Here is a 16,588-nt window from a genome sequence, read left to right on the forward strand (position 1 = left end):
CAATCCGATGAGTGTGGGTATCCAGCTGGTCCAGCAGCCATAACAAGGCGCGAGTCACAGCCCCGCCCACGCCCCTCTTGGGTTAACGCACAGGAAGGCGTTTGGATGGGGATCGGTGGTGAGTGTTTATCTGCAGATATGTTTTATGTATGTGTGTGTGAGCCTGCAGAGTCCAGCGGGTGGCTTTGGCAGGGTTTCAGGAATTTCCTCAAGGTAACATGCCTCTTTCATGTGGGAGACACGGTCTTCCTCTACTTATGCAACAGACACTTTCTTGCAAACCCTCCGTTACAAGAAATCAATAATTAAACAACAACAAAGACAACAAATAAAGACACTTTAAAGACTTACTGAAAGAGTGAATGGACTCAGGCACTGTAGTTCCAGGCTTTTTGTGCGTTGTTTCTCCCAGGTCAATACCCTCCATGGCTTCTACACGAAACATACCAAAAACATACCACAAAAATGTATCGATTTCCAGGAACGTTAGTTTTGATGGAAATTCTATATGAACATGAGCACTTCAATATGTATGCCACTGCCATTATGAGGCATTCTACAAAATGAAAGCAAATTCTATGGGATTTCTAGTAGAGTGAATCCCTGTAATGTACAGAAGGACTAGTAACAGCATAATCATAGTTCACAACAAGTTTTGATATGAAAAGCACACTAAATAAAACTGCACATCAATTTTCTTCATTTAGTCAAAAAGTTTAATCTACTTTGCTGCTGATAACTGGAATGGCTTACCGACAGACTGTCCTGCCGTATAGGAGTCAGTTCTGGTCCGGGATCGCTTATTTCCTTTAGTGTTTGCTGTAAGACGGAGAAGCATCAGTTGCATGACTCTGATATGGTTTTAAACGAGTAAAGGTTGTGTACTCACTGTCCATAAGCCTCCAGTTGAGTAACGGGTCATAGACAAAGGCCTCCAGCACAGCCATGACACTGTCCCTGTGTTCCCGGAGTACCTCCATCACTGTGTGGCATGTGATACGGTAGTTACCATCCAGTCCCGTCACCTAAGTGGGGAAATAATCTGTTGTTTAGCAAGAAAGATTAATTTATTCTTTACAAACACTAGGCAATTTAGCCAGAATTTAATTATTTAATCATTGTGTGCTGTTGGGGATGTTTTCATCCATTCTGAGGTGATTTTGAGTCTTACTTTGGCCACAGTTTTCTCTGTGTTTCAGCAAATGGACTGATTTTGGTGACAATTTTTGACACGTTTTGTCAAAATGCTTCTGAAGAGTTTAAAAACTCAACAATACACCCTGGGCAAATGGACTATCCTTTCGTTATGTCTGTGGTTGTTTTTGCCCCATTAACTTCCATTAAAACAACATATAATCATGCATTCTTGATTGTTGTAGCTTATTCCTGTTGGGAAGAGGTCAAATTTGTTATTTTTACTGTGTGTGTACTAAGTGTGTGAGAGCAACCTTTGCATACTTACTTTAACATGTCTGAGAAAATCAAAATAAGCACCTCAGCTCTCAGAACATAGTAAGTGTATTAATTTACACACATTATAATTAGCTGTTTTACCCCACATAACCCTATAATAAAGCCAGAAACTTTTTTCACAGGCTTATCTAAAGGGTTAATGATGCCAACTAGGCTTGGGCGGTAAGACGGTAATATGGTATACCGCGGGATCTAAAAATAGCAAGGGTGTCAGTTTCAATACCGTTATACCGTGAGAAAAACAATGCACAAATAGGAGACAAGTATTAAATATGATTTATTTAATGCCTAAAAATGTCACGTATGCGTGATTGTCATCTTGGGACAGTGTGGAGGAGAGAGAGAGGTGAGGTAAGATGGCGAGTCGCGCACCAAGTGACCTGCTGGTCTCGAAAAAGAACACAACCTCTGCAGTTTGGCAGTAGTTCCAGGTTTCGACCGAAGGAGAATGGAGACGTGGTAAATGCGAACTAGAGGTCTGCATTCCCACTGCTGTACCGCGGGACTCGACCAGATTTCTAGCAGTGCGGAAATAAATTTCTGAATAAAAATAATATGGTTTTTAGTTTGAAATTGAGAAATTTACAAAAAAGTGTCATTAAGAAAAGACTTTTTGCAGTGCACGTGTAATCGTGAATATCTTTTCTGTTACACCTCCAAATGTCTTAGTTTCCTGCGTCCAAATGATTTAATCTCACAAAATGCTCACATGCCTGAAAAACACGTGCTAATAATTCTTTCCCTCTATTATGGTTAAAATTTGCAGTGAATCTACAAATCACGTGTTCTGTGGCTAATAATCAACTATAATTCAGACTAAATCTGAATCCCACATCCTGCAGTTTGACAACTGTGAACTCGCACATTGCCATTTCAATACTGAAACGATATACTGTGCAGCATTAGTGTGTTTGTATTGTTGTTTTCAGTGTCAGTCTAGTTAGAACTAAGATCTTCATCTTACGGTTGGGTACCATGCTTCACAACTTTTATGATTGCATTAAATTTTTAAAACAGCAGCCATTATACCCTGACTTTGTAAATAGTAGGAATAGAAAAAGTTAAATATCAGACATTAAGGGCTCTATTTTAACAATCTAAGCTCAAAGTCTAAAGCGCATGGCGCAAAAGCACAAGAGGCGTGTCCGAATCCACTTTTGCTTTTTTAAGGACCAAAAAATACACGACGCATGGTCTAACAGGGTTGTGCTTGTTCTCTTAATAAGTTATGGGTGTGTTTTGAGCATAACGTGCATTAAACCAATCAGAGTCTCATTCACATTCCCTTTTTTTATAAATATTTTTAGTTGGCAAGGACAAATTATATTATTTAGCATTTCTGCAAATGCACCAGAATTAGCCAGGAGGCTATTTTTTAATCTGTTATCCCTGAACAACCTAAAAAAACTATTCAAGAAATATACAATCAATCAAACATAGTTAAGAAGAACTAAAATAGACATAGTTATGTAGATGAAAAAAACAAAAAAACAAAAACAAAAAAAAAACGAATATATACAAATTAAACTAACACTTTGTAATAGAGATACAAATCGCTGAAACACATTTAAACAACAAATCCTTAAGATGGTAGGCACAACTGGAAACATGCTAGGTTCATTCTAATAGGAATGATGACACGTCTGATTCTCTATAAACCAGATTTTTCAATGTTTTTTGAACATATTAAAGGCGGTTATATCTCTGATGCTGCCAGGGACAGAATACCACTCCTTTAAGAGTCAGATGCGTTGCACCATGGTGCATTTGCTATTTACATGGCAGACTTTGTAGGTGGAAAAACTGAACGCTTCACTAGCAAGAAAACAGTTAAACAGACCACCAGCATGAGGACAAAGAACGAGCCTCCTCCATTAAACCTCTTTACTTTCTCTTTACTTTACTCCATTACTTTCGTGGAGTAAGGAAACAGTGTTGAACGCACTCCACTGAAGACATCCATTAGCCTACATGTTTAATTTAGTTTGTTAAGCACAAAGATTTGTTTTTAATCTATTTCTGAATTCTGTTGTTATTTCTAGCAAATGAATAAATAAACAATAGTAACAAACAATTGTGTGTTCAAAAACATTATGAGTTATGTCTAAACACACGTCTTGTTCTTATGCCCCATATGGTGATGCATACATATCCAAATCCTGACAGTTGGACAAATCTAAACTTGTTTTTATTAAAACAAATATAAATATTCATATTATAAATAATACTATTATTATATTACTATTATATTATTAGTGCAACAAATTGCACCATATTGTGCCAGGTGTTTGATAGGGCGCTAAAACACAAAAGATTTCATGTTCTCCAATTTTCAGCTTGTACCAAGTAAATTAAAACTGCCATTTTGCAATGAGCTGAAAGGCAGTTTAAAGCAATATTTGCTCTAAGATCAGCTCAAAATAACAAACCAGCATGAGATCCTCTAACTCCAGTAGTCAACATTTAAAGTGGATCAAAAAGACAAGGATGGGCGTTGTTCAATATTTTTAGGACAACTTGGACAAAAGGTTTTGATTCACTTCAAACGTTGACTACTATAGTTAAAACTGTAGTCTGGAATCTTAAAATTAAATCTTGTGTTATGAAATCTATCAAATTTGACTGTCCAAAATCTGCAGACTGCCTAAGCGGTAAGGGTCAACTCCTCGAGAAAACGATGTAGAGTACTCCATATTGTGTATAGTTGGACGTTAGTATTGGCATGTAGCGTATTCCAACCTCTACTTTAAGTGGAACAGTGTATCTGAGTAATTAACAGAAGTGTGAATATTTCTAACAAATAGATATATCTGCACTGTAAAAACATGCTGGGTTCCACATAAATCCTTAAGTTTGTCCCAACACAAATTGATTAAGTTAACTGGATGGATTGAAAAAAAAAAAAAAAGCTGTCCCCTCTAAAAAGATTTAAGAATTGTCTTATTTAAACTCATTTTAAAAAAGTAACAAGCAGCAAAGGTCATTTTCTGAGTGTGTATCGGTCCATACAAACCCTTTATAACAGTGGTTTTCAAACTGTGGTATGTGTACCACTAGTGGTACACGGGCTGCCTTCTAGCGGTATGCAGAATAATCCAATATGTCAAGCAACATATATTTCAAAACTTATCTAAAATGGTTTATATATTAATATGATGAAAAATAGCCTATATTTATGAGGTCCAAGCAACATTTGCAGGTTTTGATCAATAGGATACTACAGAATAACACTTTACACTTAAGTACAGCAGTTTTTTTTTTTTTTTTTTTTACTTTTTAAGAACAGTAACCTACCATTTTTTTACTTTTAAAAGCACATTTTAATTTAAACGTTGACATTTTATTTTTTTTGTTTATTTGTTTTTTCACATATAAGCACAGTACAGTGTTATTGTTTAAACTATTTACAGTGTTTAAAGCGGCTGATAAAAATTAATACTCCTAATAATAGTAGTTAATCTGCCACGTTTTTAAACTGAGCAGAACTGGAGCTGCTTTACTGGGCCTACTACGCTACTGTATTTCATTACTGGTCATTATGATGGTACTTGGAGGGACAGTTTTTTCTGAGGTGGTACTTCATGAAAAAAGTTTGAGAACCACTACTTTATACCATATTAAAGAACAGAAAACACTATTACAAACACCACAGCACGGAAACTGCCCTGATTAAAATCACCGACGATCTTCTTATGGCAGCTGATTCTGGACTAATATCTATTCTCATTCTCCTCGACCTGAGAACAGCCTTTGACACTATTTGTCACAGCACCCTCATCACTAGACTATCCACTCTTGGCATCACCAATACCCCACTTGACTGGTTTAAATCTTATCTCTCTGGCCGCACTCAGTTCATTCAACTCAAATCATTCAGTTCTCAGCATTTGACAGTTTCTTCGGGTGTTCCCCAGGGCTCAGTCCTGGGGCCCCTGCTTTTTATCATCTATCTCCTTTCACTTGGTAATGCGGATGACACCCAGCTCTATCTCTCAGGCAAACCCTCTTCTTGTTTTCCACCTACATCCCTTACAGTGTGCTTAGCAGAAATCAAGTCCTGGCTCTCTCTTAACTTCCTCAAACTAAATAGTTCAAAAACTGAGGTTTTGCTTGTTGCTACCAAATCAACACTTTCCAAAACTGACAGCTTTTCTCTTTCAATTGACGACTGTTCCATCAATCCCTCTAAACAGGTTAAGGGTCTGGGTTTCATCCTTGACAGCACCCTATCTTTTGATTCTCACATCAATAACATCCCCTGGTCTGCTTACTTCCACCTACGCAACATTAACCGTCTCCGCCCTTCTCTTACCCCTCATGCCACTGCTGTTCTCGTTCATAGCCTTGTCACGTCTCGTTTAGATTACTGCATTCAAAGCCATCCACAATCTTGCCCCTCTATATTTGTCTGCCCTCATCCATATTTCTGCTCCTTCTCGCACCCTGCGATGATCTTCCTCCCTCCACTTGTCTGTTCCCTCTTCTCGTCTTTCGACTATGGAAAACAGAGCATTTAGCTGCTCTGCTCCGCGGCTTTGGAACTCATTACCACCTGCCATCAGAAACATTGACTCCCTCACACTATTCAAATCAAGACTCAAAACCCACTTATTTAAGATGGCTTTTAATACTTAATTTTATCTGCACTATTGTTGTGTATATTTTATTATTTCTCTTGTTATTTTATTGCTCTTGTGGATTGTACGGTGTCCTTGAGTTGCTAGAAAGGCGCCTTTAAATAAAATACATTATTATAAATATTATTTTGGCAAAAATTCCATGAAAAGTTGCAAGTGAAGACAAGTTCAGGGGAAAATGGGGTATTTAATACTTCAAAAGCACTCCTGATCATCTTACCTCCATGGCATTGGTTAACATGCGGGTTAATCTAAAAGGAATTTTCTCTGGGAATTTTTCTCTGGTCATTGCAACCTTAAAAAAAACAACAAAACACATTAGTCACCAAGAAAAAAAATGCTGCATGTTCTTTATTTAGTATTGTTTCTACCTCAAAACAGTCTCCAAAATCGATATGCAGTATCTTTCCACTGAGCCTGTCCAACATCAGATTAGAAGGATGCCTGTGGTTGGACAGGAAAAAATAATGATTAAATAATAATAAATCTGAATAATTTATAAATAAACTAGTTTTACTAATAAAAAGACGTTTGGTGGTTTAGTTTGTACCTGTCTCCAAGTCCTAAGATATAGCCAACCATGGACATAACAGCTAGCGAGCGTGTGTAGTTGGTCCTCCTGTCAAACCAGACCTGTAAAAAGACAGGAATGTAAAAAATTAAAGAGGGACTATTATGCAAAAATCACTTTCATGAGGAGTTTAAACACAGTTGTGTGGCAAATATAACATGTTTCTAAAGATAGACATGAATTCATTTTTTTTATAATCCTACTTGACAAAAACTCTCCCTTTGTACATGTCATCAGAGAGAGAAAGCCCGTCTATTGACAATCTCTCCCTTATTAGCAAAGACATCAGTCTTGTTTTTAAATCTGCCTCTATGCTGGCACATAGGCATTTGTAGTCTCATTTCAATTTAAAGTGACAGTCACCAAAATGGCACTATTAAGATCAAATTCTAAAAAGGGCCATTATAAAACATTGTTTGTGGGCTATTTCGAGCTGAAATTTCACATACACACAAGGGACATCAGACACTTTATTTTACATCAGAAAAAACAAAACAAAAAGCGCTCTGGGGTAAGTTCAAATGTATGGTCGGTGCTCTTTGGGTAAGGGATTCATCAAATCTGCAACAAGAATCAGTCCAAGGCACTCGAGTAAAGTGAAAAAATTAAAAAGCCTTTATTCACATGGCTAGATCTCTAAAAACCAACGCGTTTCGGCAGAAGTCTGCCTTCATCAGGGTAACAGTGATCAGGTGCGTCTAGAGTCTCTTTTGAGTACTACGGTCACACTCATTTAAACATCTCAAATGGCACTCAAATAATTTAACAAGCAAACTCTACTACCATCATAAATTCGGCATAGATACACAAACACCCACTTGCATATGTGGGAAAAGAGAGAGAGAGAGAGAAGAAAAAAGAATATATATATATATATATATACATACATACACATATACGTATATATACATACACATATACATATACATATATATACATATATATATATATATATACATACATACACATACATGTATACAATATATACACATACATGGAAAATACATACATACATATAAACACATACATCAATGTATAATGACGATCTGTAAAGCATCTATAGAAAAACTCATTTAATCATTCATTTTCTTATCGGCTTAGTCCCCTCATTAATCCGGGGTCGCCACAGCGGAACGAACCGCCAACCAGCTACTTTCTACGCAGCGGATACCCATCCAGCCGCAACCCATTTCTGGGAAACTATAGAAAAACTGTTTTACAAAAAAGAAGAGAAATCTAATTCACCATTCAAACCTGGAAATCTGGTTGCTTTTAATGTATATATCCAAAAAGTCTCTCTCTGTTTTAATCTTTTTATCCTGTCTCCTCCTCTTGTAGAATTATAAATATGTTCAATGCCAACTATTTTTAATGAACTTGGATTGCCATGACCTTGATTTTTATAATGTAGAGCCATAGGATATTGTGGATTACAAGTACATATCGCATATTTATGCTCCGCTAATCTCAACTTTAGTTTTCTCTTAGTCATTCCTACATAAAAACAACCACAAGGACATTCCAGTCGATAAACAACAAAAGTAGTATTGCAATTGATAAATGAATTGATCTTAAATTCACGGCCCGAAGAAGGATCTCTAAACATGTTCGTCTTGAGCATGTTTTCACAATGGTTGCAATTACCACATCTGTAGTTCCCTGTTGTTTGATTTAACCATGTGTTAGTTTTCTTAGAGGAAAGATGGCTTCTCACAAGTTTATCTTGGATAGTTGGAGCTTTTCGAAAGACTACAGAGGGGGATACAGGTAAAATTTCCCTAAGATGGGGGTCACTCATCAAAATATTCCAATTATTTTTTATAATTCTCTTTATTGTATTTGCCTCAGTACTGTATTGTGTCACGAAATAAACAGAACTTTCTGACTGGTTTAATCTGGGTCTTTTTATTAACAATTCATCTCTGTTGCTATCTTTTGCTTTATTATAAGATTTATAAATTACTCTATTTTTATAACCCCGTTGTTTGAATCTGTGAACCATGTCTTGTGATTTGATCTCAAAATCTTCTTCTTTGTCGCAAATTCTTTTCAATCTCTGAAATTGTCCAAAAGGAATATTTTCGATCAGCCATGGAGGATGGAAACTATCTGCTCTCAGGATTGTATTTCTATCTGTTTCTTTTCTAAAAATGGTGGTATGTAATTTTCCTGTAGTATCTTTAAAAATGTTTAAGTCCAAAAAATGTATTTGAGTGAATGAAAAATCCAAGCTGAATCTCAGATTTGCGTTAGTATTATTTAAAAAAGCATGAAATTGCCTCAAATCTGCCTCCAATCCAGACCATATCAGAATAACATCATCTATATATCTACCCCACCACACAATGCTACTCAAATAAGGATTTGATTCAGAATATACAAATCTCTCTTCCCATAATCCCAAAAATAGATTTGCATAATTTGGGGCAAAACAAGCTCCCATAGCTGTTCCCTTTATCTGTTTATAAAGTTGATCTTGAAACAAGAAAACATTATTCTTCAATGTCCATTCAGCCAACTGTACAATAAAACATGTTGGTGGTTTTTTTGGCGATGGTCTCTTTTCTAGATAGTATAACAATGCTTCTAGACCTTCTCTATGATCTATATTTGTATATAATGATTCAACATCCATAGTTGCCAGTATACAGGTTTTATCACATTGCATATTTTTAATCGTATTTAATACTTGAGTCGTGTCCTGAATGTAAGAGGGCAGATCTTTAACAATAGGTTTTATAAAATAGTCCACAAATTTTGAGGCAGGTTCTGTGATCGATTCATTCCCACTAATTATAGGTCGGCCGGGTGGATTTTCTAAATTCTTATGTATTTTAGGCAGCATATAGAAAGTAGGGATTCTAGGTTCTTTTGACCACAAAAACTCAAACTCATTCTGTGTAATCCATTCTTCGGTTTTAGCAAAAGTCAGTATTTCCATCAGTTCCGTTTTTATCTTTTCTGCCGGATCAAATTTCAAAGGTTGATAATACTCACAGTTCTGTAGTTGTCGTAAGGCTTCTTTGATATAATCATCTCTGCCCCATACCACAACGGCACCACCTTTGTCCGCTCTTTTAATAATAAGATTGTCATTAGTTGATAACCAGTCCAAAGCGTTAATCTCGTCTTTTGAAAGATTAAAATGTTTTTTCTTTTTTGAGGCAAAAATATTATCCATTTCATAGGAGACTTTCTTGTAGAACGAGTTCAACGTCGGGTTGGAGACACATGGAATAAACGTAGATTTGGGCTTAAAGATTGTCTTTTTTTCTTCATAGGTGCGCGCTTCTGCCGTAGAGGTGTGATACCAAACCTTTAATTGTAGATTACGATGAAATTTAAACTTTGAAGTCCACTTTGGTCTGAAATTCGTTCGCTGTATTTACCGGGGAGTATGTTAAGCCTTTTGATAGAACTGATGTACAACTTGTCGATAGGGATATATTGGAGATATTTATCACCTCATCTCCTTTGTTCGGCTCCGTGTGTATCTGCCCTGGATCTGGGATCTTGGTCGATCTCTTTCTCCCTCGTCTCGTTTTTCGCTTGCCGGTTTTCCAAACCTTTGGTATGTTCTTGATTTGTTTCCTAAAAAATCTCTTCTAGGTGACTTCTCCAATGTCGACTGATCATCATCACTACTTGGTAGATTAAAGGACACAGATCTCCTTCTCTGATAATGGTTTCTTTCATTTCTCTGAGGCCACAAATATAGAGTAGAGTTTGCTTGTTAAATTATTTGAGTGCCATTTGAGATGTTTAAATGAGTCATGTGACCGTAGTACTCAAAAGAGACTCTAGACGCACCTGATCACTGTTACCCTGATGAAGGCAGACTTCTGCCGAAACGCGTTGGTTTTTAGAGATCTAGCCATGTGAATAAAGGCTTTTTAATTTTTTCACTTTACTCGAGTGCCTTGGACTGATTCTTGTTGCAGACTTTATTTTACATCTTGTAAAAAGAGGCATAATAGGTGCCCTTTAATGAAAGAATGTTTGCACTGCATGTAAAATTACTTAAAAGGGACTTTTGACAGAATTTGCTGCAACTCCTGTAGAATTGTTTTATGAACTTTTAGAGCTCAGAACTTTATTTTCACAATAACATGAGAAGGGCCTGACAGAATCCACAGATTTTTTTTCTGCACAGAATTTGGTAAAGAAATCCACAGTTTTATGCAAAAGGGTTTTATGAATAAACTATAGTAGCTGTAAATGTAACTAAAACAGCTAAATAAATAAACACTTACCTCCTCATATAATACCAGAAAAAGAGAAAACACTTTACAAATTGTACTATAGACAAATCATCTGAACATTTGCATATTATTCAATATTACTGAATTTCATTTAATGAATGAAATATATATACACAAGCAAATAAATAAATTAATTAAAAGTTTGAAATCAGTAGTTTCAGATTTCATGTGGGCTCTGCCAGCTAGGAGATTTATTATTTATTATTTTCTATATCTTAAAACAACCAAGTTTCTGTGTGTGTGTATATATATATATATATATATATATATATATATATATATATATATATATATATAAATATATATGCGCAATATCACAAGTGTAGCAGTGTGCTATGGCTGTATATCAGCAATGGTGGGAGGCATGATTCATTCACATCTGCAGCTGACGTCAGAACAGCAGAAGCCGTTACTAATTCACCAACGTCACTTTAGAGCTAGTATTTGAATGATTCTCTATAGCGTAACGTGAAGTGGTGCTTCTGGTGTGTGACCCCCTTAAGGTGATGACAAAACAGCAAATTTTATAAGGCTGAACGTGACATGAAATGCCATTCGTCAACAGAGATTTCTCACCAGACTGCTGTTGTGTTTGCGATAAGGAGGGACAAGGCTGAATCCAGCTTCTTATTCGCAGCTTCTTATTGACTCTATCCGGTCCACTTTAAAAACCACGAGGCTTCCGTTTTTCAGCTTTTTATTCGCGCTCAAGAGAACACACTGAGCAAGGGTTTATTATGCGGTTCTGGCGCCATCTTGTGGAAACACAACGACAACTGTCTTTGGCCGCCAACGAGCTCTCAGAAAAGGTAAATGTTTTAAAATAGGCAGTATTCTTGCAAATAAAATGCATAGTTGCAATCTAAACAACTACATTCTCGACTAAAGCCTCGAAAGTATATTTTGTTGTCTAACCGCAGTAATATTTGTCAAACTGTAGTGTCTGCTTGTTGCTGGCTGTATGTGGGCGGAGTAATACACAAAGGGTAAAGAGGCTGTACGGATGCTGATATTACTTAAATATATCACGGCTATCAGTCAATCAGATTCGCGATCCAGACAGAACTGTTGTATAAATATATATAGATTAATCTAGATTAAAATGGCTCATTTAATTCTGCCGAAGGCATTCAGAATATGTGTGCTACCCAAATAATGACTAAAAGTAAGTCTTTGAGAACAGGTTTCTCAAGCCAGGTGAAACTGCCGAACTGCAGTTAAAGTCACCCAAAATTACAGGAAACTCTTACATAAAACGCACTTTCTGTAAACACCATAATTATATTATTGACAATTAAGGAAAATAACTAGGCTACAGATGTCCATGTAAAAGTAGTCAGTAGTGTCTTCGAAGTAAGGGGAAGATTTAGAAGGGCATCCTGCTCATGTGATTCAGAAGGGCACTTTTTTTGTCAGACGGCTCACCGGTTGGCCTTTCATTCACCGTCATTCATTTTAAAAAGCACTCGCTCCATTTTATTTGTATATGTCTTACTCAAAAGCATAAACTCTACAGGTGCCTGATAGGTTGATGTGTAGCTAACATTAATTAGATTCACTCTAGTGAACTGCATCCATGTTAGCACGTCACGTTTGATGTGGTAATTTCACAGTAGGAATACACACAGGTTCGAAGACTCGTTCTCGCCACCTACAGTGCAAGGTATACACAGTCGACAAGGTATACATCCGCGCTAAAATATCAAGGTGAAAGTCATCATAGCTTGCGTAGAATAGACCCAGCTCCCAACCCAACTTTGAGAATGGATTAACGGCGATATTTATTTTATTGCGCGATAAGAGTCTCGCATTAACGAAGCATGTTTACAAAACTTTTGCTTTTGAATGAGAAATGATGATTACAAACCTCTGAACTGGGACTCTTCAGCCAAAGCAGTTTGGCCAGGTCATCTCCTGCAGTATTGTTCACTGCATGCTCAAACACTTCCACCTTCTCCATTAGAGTCAAATGGTCATAGTCAGGGGCCATCTGAAACAAATGGGGAGACTTTTAAGCTCTATAGCACCAAATACAGCCACGTCTAAAATGATTCATATCCCTGGCAAATTCAAAGTTACTTTTATTCAACCAGCAACAGGGAATGTGATTGTCTGCTCTCCCTTCTCCCCCTCGGCCCGCACATACATTAGAGTTTTACCTTCTGAGTCTGAGCATGCTTATGTTATCGATGATGCAACTGTTCAGTTAGGAAGAGAAGTGTATATAAAACTCTCTCAAAATTGACGCTGGATCTTCAGTTTCGCGCTCTGGTGCATTTTGCACTGACAGTACACTTTGCACCACTTCTTTCAATCTGCGCTGCGCCCGGGCATGGAACGGAGCCCTTACACTTGTCAAATGAACAAGTTTGTTTGGTTAAAGTCTGATCATAAGATTTTTTTTTAGACCATACAACACCATACATAGTAGTATATAATACAGAATAAGAAAAATTAAAGAATGTTTTAATGTTTTTATCTTCCCACAACCCCCCTAAAATAAATTCAATTAATTAAATACAAATATATCCTCTGAAAACGGAAAAAATAAATCCAATTAAAAAATTACGCTGTTACGAATAAATGAGTAAATAAAAAAAAATTTTAAAAACTGGCCAGAAGCAACAGTCAAGTCAGCTGTCTCTGAAATTACAAAACGGGCTGTCAAGAGGTTAGGGTCTAGATTTATGCGTATTAAGTGTATCAAAACCCTGGACCAGAAATTTGTCAGCTGCGGCAACTCTAAAACATATGGAGATGGTTAGCAGGAGACTGCTTACAACGATGATGGACATCAATTTTACCAGGAATTTTTCTGTGCTAATGTTGCATTAGTCAAGTGAGCTCTGTGGAGCACCTCACATTGCATTAGGTCATGTCTGGCGCATATAAAGGAGGAGTGGACTATCTTTAAAATGTCTTTCCATTGATATTCCACAATACAGTCATTTTCCTAAGTTTTTAAGGTCTAATAAGGTCTACGTTTAGTGTCAACGTCCAACCGTTTGAAACTTTGGAGTGGTGGTCTTTCACTGCTGATGTCAGTTTGGTGGCTTCAGCCACAATATTCTTAACCACGCCTCTTTTACCATTAGTATGAGGAAATGATGCACAAAAAGCTCCGCCCCCTTAACAACATTCAACTTCATGTGGAAGTCGTGAAATAAAAGTTGCAGCAACTTCCGGTCAAAATGAATACAGTAGGATACAGTAATTTTCAGTAATACAGCAAGAAACCGTACAGTAATTTTACAGTAAAAAACTAATTTTAGGGTTTGACACATTACCCTGAGCATGATGCGATGTTCAATGTTGAGCAGGATCTTCTTCTTCTCTCTGTAGTCTCGAATCAGTGCGTGCAGCGTGTCACAGTGAGGAACCCAGCCAATCAGGCCAGAGTTGGTGGAAAGCGGGATCACAGCATAGCGCTGAATACTGCTCAAAAGAAACATTTATCAGAGATAGAGAGAGAGAAAAAAATCAAAACATGAGCCACAAAAATGACAACATCAAAATGTAACTACACCATAAGCTTAGTGATAATTAGAAATAGGACAAATCCACTAGTCTCAAGACTTGTAATGCCTCATTCACACAGGGCGTCAGCGCTTTCCATTCCCTTTGAATGAATGACGTTCATTGCTCATTGCTTGCTGCCGAAATTGGGGATTTCTCAACTTTTCAAGTGCCAACGAAATTGCCAGCCAATCAGATTGCTTTATGCAAATACCCCAGCTATGACAGTAGCCAATTGTGGACAAATTTCATTTGACGCTGTTAGGATAATCATGTCAGCCCCATCTTCAGACACGCCCTCAGTCAAGCGTTGACGCTGAAGCCCCGTGTGTATGCACAGTTATATGACTCTTGGTAAATAGTTTTTAAGTTCTCTGAAATTATTTAAAAAAAAAAAAGAAGTATTGAATATTAACATAAATGAGTCTCTGTTTTACTGGGGTCTATTGTATATATAAAGCATAAATTGCCAAAGTTACTGTAGTCATCACTGTGAAAAAGACACAGTAATTACTCTATAGACATATTCATCTTTAGATTCTTATATGAATATTTTTTAATAAACACTTGACTATCACCAAAGGTGATATTCACCAAAGGTGATGATACTGTAATCAAAGTTCCCATTCAAAGCGAAATATCAAATTCAACCTTTCCCTGACATAACTGACTATAAAGCTGAATTTTCATGGCCTATAATTAATGCGAAAACAGGCCGCTGTTGTGACTGGCATAATATTAAAATGATTTATATACGCTTATATCTCATTTTGAATAATTTTAATTGCCACAATGAAAACAACAATAGATTATTTGCCTCAGATTTTAAAAGAACTATAAGGTACTTGCTGTTCGTGCGGTTGTGAAGTGCTCCCACTTCCATGTTTGATAGCTCGAGAGTAGTTTTACCAATTTAAATGGAACTTTGTCATCTTCTTTTTGACAGCCAGACTTTTAAATACTCATTTGGAAGTCAAAACTCTTAAAATGTGTTTCATCCTGGTATTTTTACCTTAGTTACAGTCTGGTTCATGCGTTTGACTTTAGTGAATGCCAGCTGAAGAGCATTAAATACAGAAAATGGAGCTGAAAACTATAAAAATAGACACAAAACATTTGTGTGATGCCCCCAAAATCCCTGATAATCCAAGTCTTGGACAGCAAATGCAGATATAAAATTCCAGACTTTCGATATCTGGAATAGACTTTTTAACATTCCATGATATTACTGAAATCCTCTGACCTGTGCAAACGCTGTGTAATACCAGCTAAGCTCAGTGGGTAGCACTGTTGCCTTACAGCAAGATGGTCCGCAGTTAAAGAAGCAGCTGAACAAGAAGGTCTGTCTATGTGTAGTTTGCTAGTTCCTCACCATGTTAACATGAGTTCCCTCCTGGTTGCTTTTGTTCCCCCCTATTATCTAAAGACTTCCAGTTTAGCTGGACTGGATATGCTAATTGAATGTGTGAGTTGTGGTCCCAGTGCATGGTTGCTTCATGACAGACATCTAGTGTAAAAGCTGTTCCACATAAATAACCTCACAATCCCTAATGGGAGCAGCTGAAAATGAGAGAAACTGTTATCACCTTTAAAGAAACACTCCACTTTTTTTTTTTGGAAAAAGTCTCCAAGAGATGCACTTGAATCAATTTTGAATCCATTCAGCCGATTTCATGTTGATCACTTTTAGCTTAGCTTAGCATAGTGAAATAAATCGGATTTGACTATTAGCATTTTGTTAAAAAAAAAAAAGTTTTTATAATTGGACTATTTAACCCTTGTGTGCTGTTTAGGATGTTTTCATCCACTCTGGAGTGGTTTTGTGTCTTCATTTGGCCAAAACTTTCTCTGTGTTTCAGCAAATGAATGATCTTTGGTGACAAATCTTATTTTGACACATATTTTGGGAAAATTTCAACAATACACTCTGGGCAAATTTATTACCCTTTCATTATGTTAGTAGCTGTTCGTGTCCCCATTGGTTCGATCACGTTACACTGACAGTCATATATAATCTTAACCAAAGTACACAGTCTGAGTCTATAGGAGCCATGAAAATTAGTTAGTAATTAGTAGATAATTAGTCGTTCGTTCATCACATGACAGAATGATCAATTCAGTTGCATCAC

General features: G+C 36.8%; 1 protein-coding gene across 1 annotated transcript in view; it reads right to left on the reverse strand.

Annotated features, from left to right (window-relative positions):
- mtor (mechanistic target of rapamycin kinase) overlaps window positions 1–16,588 on the reverse strand; it is a 236,007-nt gene that overhangs the window by 7,086 nt on the left and 212,333 nt on the right. Inside the window, 8 exon segments of the mRNA NM_001077211.3 lie at window positions 352–432; window positions 754–819; window positions 890–1,025; window positions 6,331–6,405; window positions 6,482–6,554; window positions 6,661–6,743; window positions 12,811–12,933; window positions 14,231–14,378. Of these exon segments, the coding sequence (NP_001070679.3) occupies window positions 352–432; window positions 754–819; window positions 890–1,025; window positions 6,331–6,405; window positions 6,482–6,554; window positions 6,661–6,743; window positions 12,811–12,933; window positions 14,231–14,378 (785 nt within the window).

Source organism: Danio rerio, chromosome 8, assembly GCF_052040795.2.
Source record: "Danio rerio strain M-AB ecotype USA chromosome 8, GRCz13ab, whole genome shotgun sequence".
NCBI lineage: Eukaryota > Metazoa > Chordata > Actinopteri > Cypriniformes > Danionidae > Danio > Danio rerio.